Below are 9,226 nucleotides of genomic sequence, written 5' to 3' on the forward strand. Positions count from 1 at the left end.
TAGATAGTTTTACAGACGATCAGAATATTACGCAGTTAGTGTTACGTTACGAGAAAATAAAACAGTGCTATGATGAATTTGATGCAATACAATCCGAAATAGAAATGTTACAGGGTTAATCAGAAATTGATCAGGAAACGCAAGAAAGAGAGGAATTCGAGAGTACTTATTTTGATTTAGCAGCTAAGGCGGAAGTGTTCATAAATCAACACAGCTCCAGTGCAAAGAAAAATGAAAACAATGAAGCAAGCAATTCTAATCCATCAGTTAGGTTGCCGGTGATAAACCTTCCGACCTTTTCTGGAAGCTACGATGAGTGGTTGTCGTTCTATGACACGTTCCAGGCATTAATACATAACAATAGCACATTGCAGCTAGTGCAAAATTTTTATTATTTACGTTCTTCTCTACGTGGGGAGGCGCTTGAAGTAATACAAGCCTTGGAAATTTCTTCTGAAAACTATGACGTAGCATGGACTTTACTCAAAGAACGTTTTGAAAACAAAAAGTATATTGTTAACAAACACGTCAAAGCTTTATTTGAAATGCCAATGATGGAACGTGAGTCGGCTGTTTCGCTTAAATCTCTTTTAGACAGCACAGTAAAACATTTGAGGGCTTTAAAATCATTAGGTCAATCGACAGAAAGCTGGGATGCATTACTTATTTATTTGATTGCGACCAAACTAGACAATACAACACATAAGGAGTGGGAGAAAACACAATCAACGAATGAATTACCGAGCATGTCACAGCTGACACAATTTTTACAACAGCGTCGCCAAGTTTTAGACGCAGTTGATAATAAGCGTAGACCTAAAGAGACACCCTCAGTTCCAAATAACAAATATCAACAAACAAATAAGGCAATCAAAAAGAGTTCTTACTCAACGACAGCACACGTAACGTATTCCGACAACAATGCATGTCCCAGCTGTAAAGGTTCACACAAATTATTTCAATGCCAATCATTCTTGAGAAAATCTATATTAGATAGAATTAGAGAAGTTAAACGTCTTTCTTTGTGTATAAATTGTCTCAAACGAGCGCATAAGGCAAATGAGTGCTTATCAGGTAATTGTAAAATATGCAATAAAAAGCATAACACATTACTGCACTACTCGCGTTGTCCATCGCCCACTAGAGCGAATGAACCACAAGATGAAAGGGAAATAGGTCAAGGTCAAAACACGCTCGCTGCAACAACATCACTCGAGGAGGAATGTGAAGGTAAGAATATTCGTTCTACAAACAGTGTACCGCAGAATCTTAGGAGACCACCAAGCTTTATGCTATCCACAGCTGTAGTATATGTTAAAGATAAACAGGGTAATTTTCAAATGTGTCGAACACTTCTCGATTGTGCTTCTCAGTCCAACTTCCTAACAAACAGAATGGTTCAATTATTGGGACTAGCGAAGAGAAATAGCGTTGTACACATAAATGGTATAGGTAATGCTAATACAAGGTCATGCCATAGCGTTCAGGCTACAATTAAGTCAAGACATAAAAATTATTCAGCCACATTAGACTTCATCATATTGCCGCAAATATCACAAGACTTGCCTATGGTTCATGTAGACACGTCATCGTGGGAAATACCTTCCAACATTGAATTAGCAGATCCTAGCTTCAACATACCACAGCGTATTGACATGTTATTGGGGGCGGAAGTATTCTTTGCTCTACTTTGTGAAGGGCAAATAAAACTCAAGGCAGGGTATCCAACCTTGCACAAAACATTGTTTGGTTGGATTGTAGCTGAAAAAATAGACAATCAACCACACATTTCGACAAATGTATGTCACCTTTCCACAACAGAAAAAATACACGAGCAATTACAAAAATTCTGGACGATAGAAGAACGTTCAATGAAACATCCATTAAGTCAAGAGCAGGCAGAATGTGAGAGACACTTCAAAGAAACACGCCGGAGAGACGAGACTGGGAGATTCGTCGTCAGACTTCCCTTTAAAGAAAATCTGGGGAATCTTGGTAAATCCAAGGAGATTGCAACGAGAAGACTTTATTCAGTGGAAAAAGGGTTATGAAGGATCCTGAGAAAAAAAAAGGCATATATAGCGTTCATGAAAGAGTACGAAGATTTGGGCCATATGGAAAAAATAACTAGAGCAGAGAGCGATACAATGATGCCAGACTACTATCTTCCCCAACATTGCGTTATGAAGGAGACCAGTACTACTACCAAACTCAGGGTTGTATTTGATGCATCGTGCAAAACAACTTCTGGACTTTCATTAAATGACACGATGAGGGTCAGGCCTACAATCCAAGAAGAATTATTTTCTATAGCAAGATTCAGGCAACATCAATACGTCATGACAGCTGATGTGGAGAAGATGTATCGCAACATTAGGGTACATGATTCAGATGCAAACTACCAGAAAATACTGTGGAGAGAAAACCCTCAAGAAGCAATAAAGATATATCGACTCAAAACTGTAACATATGGTATTGCAGCAGCTCCTTTTCTAGCCACTAGATGTCTTCAGCAACTTGCCATAGAAGAGAAGAAGAATTTACCTAAGGCAGCAGAAGTTGTAATGAGGGATTTCTATATTGATGATCTTCAAACAGGGACAAACACGAAGAAGGAACTACATGAATTACAGGGTCAACTCACAATTCTTCTACAAAGAGGTGGGTTTTGTTTGAGAAAATGGTGTAGCAACGACACTTCACTCCTTTCAAAAATACCCAGTGAACTTCAAGAATCAAATTTCACCATTCAACCAAATGATGATTGCATCACAAGAAGTTTAGGATTGTTGTGGAATCCCATTAAAGACACATTTTCTTTCTCTGTCAAACCAAGAAACAACCCTCAACAAATCACAAAGAGGACTATTATTGCTACAGTAGCGAGCATATTTGATCCCTTAGGATTAATAGGACCAGTTATTCTTAAGGCAAAAATATTTCTGCAACGTTTGTGGAAATTAAAATTGAATTGGGATGAAGAAGTTCCAGCCCCATTGCATTCAGAGTGGGAAACTTTTAAGCAGCAACTTCAAGATTTGGAATCACTACATGTTCAGCGGAAGGTTATTCAAGAAACACAATCGCAGGTAGAAATTCACGGATTTTGCGACGGATCTCAGAATGGATATGGAGCTTGTATATATGTAACATCTAGTACAAAAAATGGAAAATTCACAGCAAACTTACTATGTTCAAAATCTCGAGTAGCACCTTTGAAGAAGACAACTATTCCTCGCCTAGAACTTTGTGCAGCTTTGTTACTTGCACAGCTAACTCAGAAAGTAATACAAGCATTACACTGCAAGATCGATAAGGTTGTTTTATGGTCAGATTCCACCATTGTATTAGCATGGATAAGAGGACCTTGTTCTCAATGGAAGACGTATGTTGCAAATCGTGTGGCGGAAATTCAACAGTTGACTTGTAGCTATGAATGGAGACACATCAGAACAGAGGAGAATCCAGCAGATCATATATCGAGAGGATTAACACCGTCAGAAATTCTTGATAATGAATTATGGTGGCATGGGCCTTCCTGGTTATCTGAGAAATTAGACTTACAGACGAGGGAAGATGTTTGTGACCTAAGCGATGTTCCCGAGCGACAAAAGAATACAGCAGTAATGGTTTCTACAACACCGTGTCAACTCTTAGACAGATATTCATCATTAAGAAGATTGCAACGTGTAACTGCTAATTGCCTACGATTTGCGCACAACATGAGAAGATCTAATTGTGACAGACAGCATGGACATCTTACAGTAAGTGAATTACATGAAACACTCGAATGTCTTATTAAACTATCACAACAACAAGCCTTTCACAAGGTATTAAATGCATTGAGATCAGGAAAGGAAGTCGACAACCAAAGTCAACTGAGAAATTTGAACCCATACTTGGATGAGAGGCAAATCATCAGAGTCGGAGGAAGATTAAATGCAGCAGATCTTACTGAAGGACAGAAACACCCTATTGTACTTCCAGCTAACTGCAATTTGACAAAGTTAATCGCTCAAGAAGAACATAAGAAGCTATTGCATGCCGGGCCTCAATTATTGTTATCATCCTTGCGACAATCATATTGGCCAATACGTGGACGTAACTTGGTTCGTCAAGTTGTGCATCAGTGTGTCACATGTTTCAGAAACAATCCTAAAGATGGTAAACAGATGATGGGAGATCTACCAGCTGACAGAGTTCAACCAACAAGACCATTTCTTCACAGCGGTGTTGACTACTGTGGGCCCATTTACCTTAAATCGAGTAACCGAAGGGGAGCCAAACTCCATAAGGCATACATAGCACTTTTCGTGTGTTTTGCGACTAAGGCGGTTCACATTGAACTTGTTAGTGATCTAACTACAGAGGTGTTTATTGGAGCATTAAAGTGATTTATGGCTCGTCGAGGAAAATGCGCTAAACTGTATTCTGACAATGCAAGTAACTTCGTTGGTGCAAGAAGGGAACTACAAGAATTGAAGACTTTATTTGAATCAGAACACCATAAAGAAAAATTACATAACTTTCTAGCGGCTGATAACATCACGTGGGTTTTTATTCCAGCAAGATCACCAAACTTTGGAGGCTTATGGGAATCATCAATTAAATCTCTCAAATACCATTTAATGAGAGTTGTGGGGAATGCTTCACTCACCTACGAAGAGATGAACACTTTTTTGACTCTGATTGAGGCTTGCTTAAACTCTAGACCCCTAACACCATTATCAAATGATCCAAACGACCTACATCCTTTAACATCTGGTCATTTCCTAATAGGCGACGCACTCACTACCATGTCAGAACCTAACTTGAAAAATATTCCTGTCAACAGACTTTCGAGATGGCAACACATACAACAACTTCATCAACAATTTTGGTCCAGATGGTCAAAGGAGTATCTATCAAGTCTTCTAGAACGATCCAAGTGGAGAAGAAAATTCCCCAACCTTCTGGAAGGTGATTTAGTGCTCATCAAAGAAGATAACATTCCACCTCTAAAATGGAAAACTGGACGTATTGTGCAATTGTTTCCTGGGAAGGACGGAATAGTACGAGTGGCGACAGTGAAAACTACCAGAGGTACAACAACAAGATCTATTCGTCAATTGTGCCCGCTTCCTAAGGAGAGTTAATGTGTTGGTGTATTCATAGTGTGTACATTCTGTGATTCATTGCATTATTCTGTTTATGTTTATATCATTCATTCATAACTTGTGTTATCTATTGTTGTGTATATTAAGTTCATGAACCAAATTAATCATTCATAGATTTGTTGAAGGAATTCCTTCAAGGCGGGCGGTATGTTCAGAACTGAGCGTTCTTCTCAATAAAAACTAACGCCAGTAAGTAAATGAAAAGGCAGCAACATAAAAACTAATACTTTTTCTCCCCAGCAGGGGTGAGTGTGTGTGTAAAAACGTGACACCAAGAAAGCAACGGTAGCTACGTGTATTGTGTTAATATCGCATTAATCTACATATAATAATGTTCATCTAGCAACTTTGTTTGTATTTTTTGAATTCATATAATCTTGTGTGTTATGAAATACAAATATATTGAACAGTCTCAAAGCAACGTCGAAGAATTATTAAGAAACCAGCGCCTACACAAAAGGAATACATCGACGAATGTGACTGACCTTATAAAACAGCTAGGTCATTCTTTGTCACAGCAAATGTATACTAAATTTGAGTAACTGACACAGCAAACAATAAATGGATATTAGGTTTCAACAAATGGATAGCAAATTTGAACAAATTAAGCAGCAAATGAACACTAAACTAAAACGAACAGACTGTAGGATGGAACAAATTTTACATGTATTTACAATTGTACAGAGTTCAGTGGATGTCTTTGAAACCCAAGTTAATGAGTATAGCAACCAAATTAAAATATTAGGTCTACAGGAAGAAATAAACACTATCAAGGAAAGGATCATTACCATAAATGATAATCCTGATCAGATCAACAATAGCGACCATAGGCCGAATGAACCCAGATTAGCTTTGGAAGAAAGTGATATACCGGAAAGCGGTATTGAGATGGAGGATAGTGCTTCTAGCACCGGGAAAGAAGAAAGAAGACCGTAATTTACTCATCGCCGTATACGTAAACCATATACGTAAAATATAATCATTTGGAACAGTCTCATAATCATCACCATTTCAGATTTAGTGAAATAATGTCTTTAACGAAATTTCGTGGAAGGTCAGAAGACATATCTGCCAATGTATTTTTAGAAAAGTTCGAAGAAGAATTCGATTTAATTAGAGTAGACACGTCTAAATTTCTTAAGATTTCACCACACGTTTTACTACCACCCTGCTGTTTTTTGGTTCAAAGCGATCAGTGGGAGTTTACGCAATTATTTAGATTTTCAGAACGCACTGCTTTAAAATTTTGAGAATGACTATGTTGGCAAACCGAGACCCTTTGGTTCGAAATAGACGGTATGATCCCAAAATTGATCAGAATCTTACTGATATTGTGATTTCCGTATATAATGAGGTGAAATTAATGAATCCATACCAACAGGAATCACAAATCATAGCATCAATCCAGATATTGTTGGTTGGCTTTTAGGTTGCAGCAAATATTGATTTGTGCACAATGTATTAATTTCAATCATCTAATTCTGATAGTACAAAATTTTGAAAATCAATCAATGATGCAAAGTAACACTAATCGAAACCAAACTAATAACAACCGAAGCCAAGCCAATCATATTCCAATCTGAAATATCAATGTGTGTGAAGAATGTAGTCCTAATGTAAGAAGTAATGATAGATTCAATTATACCGGTAATAGAACCGAACCTAATTTTAGAAGAAATAGAAATAATAATCGTACAACATTTAGAAATCCGGCAAACAATATATCTAATTTTTCTTGAAATGGATTCCGTAATAACTTCATAAGTGGCAGAAATTCTCAAAATCAAAATGCCATTCAATGTAACCTAATCGAATCTTTTGGTAATGTAACCTAAGCTAAAGTTATGTCATCCGTCAAAAACATTCAGTTGTTTTGTTTTGTTTTGTTTTATTTCATTTTAAATATCGTAGATTTCATTTGTCATTCGTACTTTGTTTGAATTCTATACATATAATATAAATAATGTTCTTAATGTAAACAAATACGGATATCAAGTCTTGTTTTGTTTTACTTTGAGTATTGCTATGATTTCTTTGTAATGCGCTTCACTTATCGTCATTATGTTTTCAAAATAATCTTAAATATGCCCAAATGGAAGAAATATGTTATGTAATATTTCAATATACTTTAATTTAATTTGTCTATGAGCTCCGACGATATTGAATTAAATAATCTATTTTAGAACCTGAATAATCAGCAAAAGGATCGTATTATGAATAAGTCCTCTTCGTCGATAATATTATAAAATTAAAATGAAATTGATTATTAAATGAATGTAAGATTATTGTTGAGACAAAATGATATATATATATATATATTTGTGACGGCTATTCGGAAAGTAAGGTAACCATGTAGCTAAGATATGTAACGGTCGAGGATTCTTTCTTCAATTGTAATCAATTTAAGAAGTCCTCGTCGGGAGCCTTATATACAATTAGATTGTATATCTGATCTGTAAATTACCTCCATTTTTAATTGTAGCTATTTTGGATAACGGTGCTTTAAAATGCACAATATGTTATGAAGAAGAAGAAAAAATGTAGAATATATATTCAGATAGATTGATGTTCATGTAATGGCAGGGGTTATAACTACAGATAATTTTTGTTTCGTGTTGCTATGAAAACAAAAAGATTATTATTCAGGGAGTTTTGAGAATAAAAGTTAGATGTTATATATATTTGACGAGCTTAATTTCCAAGGTATGCAATTGTTAGTTTTTGCAATTAAGTGTATAAATTATCGTACCGAGTCGTGTTGACTTACTAGGACTGTGGGCAACATATGAAACAAAAGGAAATCCTTATATAACGTTATAAATGATGTTAACTAAGATTTCCTGATCAGACAAGAAAATATGTTTGTGCAAATAGAAAACTACTTACATTCTGTGCAAGGAAAAAGAATTAATTATAGGATAAATTGTAATTTCTAAAAGTAAATGGGTAGTCCGAACTTTAGAGTTTGTTACCACCCTTCTTCACTGGATATGAACCAATTGGAACTGTTTTCTCGTGGTTTCAGGCAGACTCGCTAACTTACATAAATGTGTGATATATTCCCAACTAGCCAGAACTATAAACTTTTGCACATCGATAGGAATAACATGTTGCTACATCTTCAGAAAATTTTAACATTTCGAATATTGCGTCTAAGCAGGCCAAAAAGCGCTATCAATTTCTCAGATAGACCGAAATAGTCAATGGTTAATTTGCTATCAAATATAACTCCTAGATCTTAGATAGTATTTGAGGTAGACAAAGAAATGCCACTTATTGTGTAGGTAAAGTTGATTGAATTTCTTTCCTAGTGATACACATTTACATTTGGACACATTCAGGACTACTTTATTCCCATCATACTATATTTGAATTCTTTGTAGATTCTATTGCACTTTCCCGCAGTCATCAATTGAACTTACTTTGGAGTATAGTTTGAGACTGTCGGCGAAAAGAACTTGAGAAATTACCGGACTAGAGACACTGCTTCCTGATTTCGATTCGATATGTCAAACAAATAAAGAGCAAAAGAATGTAGGGTCCCATTCCGTACCAACTTTGCTTAATTTTGCGGACTCCAACGAAACGCAAAAGCTGGAGCAAGCTATTCTAAAGGTGCTACGTCAATTAGCGTAAACTAATACCTCTTTATTCCGTTACGTTCACGCAAGCCTGTACGAAATCAGACTCGTTGAGTTCATTAGAATTGAGTAGAGTACGTTTTCGAGATATTGTGAGTGACATTTTTTTCTTACATTCGCAAAAGTGAATGAGAGAAAATGCCAGTAAGTGAGGAATATGAATATAATATAATTCCTATTAAAGAATCTTCTATATCAATGGTCTTATGAAAATTCATGTGTTATTAAGAAACGAAGACTAACGCCTGTGTTGAAAATAGAACAAACAGAAGGCAAGAGAGTTCTGCATGCATTGGTAGAAAAAATATTTGGGGTTGTTGACTTATAAAGAGCAACGTATGAAAAAATACTTAAGTATGATTCTGCTTTTGAAGGAGAATTAAGTTACATTCAAAATCACTTGATTGAATGCTTGTCACGTGTTTTGAA

General features: G+C 36.0%; 3 protein-coding genes across 3 annotated transcripts; all 3 read left to right on the top strand.

Annotated features, from left to right (window-relative positions):
* The first annotated feature begins 545 nt into the window (after positions 1–545).
* LOC145679034 (uncharacterized) lies at positions 546–2,051 on the top strand. Its single transcript, XM_081749634.1, has one exon. It carries the CDS (start codon positions 546–548, stop codon positions 2,049–2,051), a length of 1,506 nt encoding a protein of 501 aa, XP_081605760.1.
* A 36-nt stretch (positions 2,052–2,087) lies between these two features.
* Positions 2,088–4,394, top strand: LOC145679035 (uncharacterized). Its single transcript, XM_081749635.1, has 2 exons — positions 2,088–2,661; positions 3,007–4,394. Exons 1-2 carry the CDS (start codon positions 2,088–2,090, stop codon positions 4,392–4,394), a joined length of 1,962 nt encoding a protein of 653 aa, XP_081605761.1.
* Positions 4,395–4,397: 3 nt separating this feature from the next.
* Positions 4,398–5,135, top strand: LOC145679036 (uncharacterized). Its single transcript, XM_081749636.1, has one exon. It carries the CDS (start codon positions 4,398–4,400, stop codon positions 5,133–5,135), a length of 738 nt encoding a protein of 245 aa, XP_081605762.1.
* Positions 5,136–9,226: the final 4,091 nt, after the last annotated feature.

The sequence above is a fragment of the Thermobia domestica genome, chromosome 2 (assembly GCF_964235325.1).
Source record: "Thermobia domestica chromosome 2, izTheDome1.hap1.1, whole genome shotgun sequence".
NCBI classification, from domain to species: Eukaryota; Metazoa; Arthropoda; class Insecta; order Zygentoma; family Lepismatidae; genus Thermobia; species Thermobia domestica.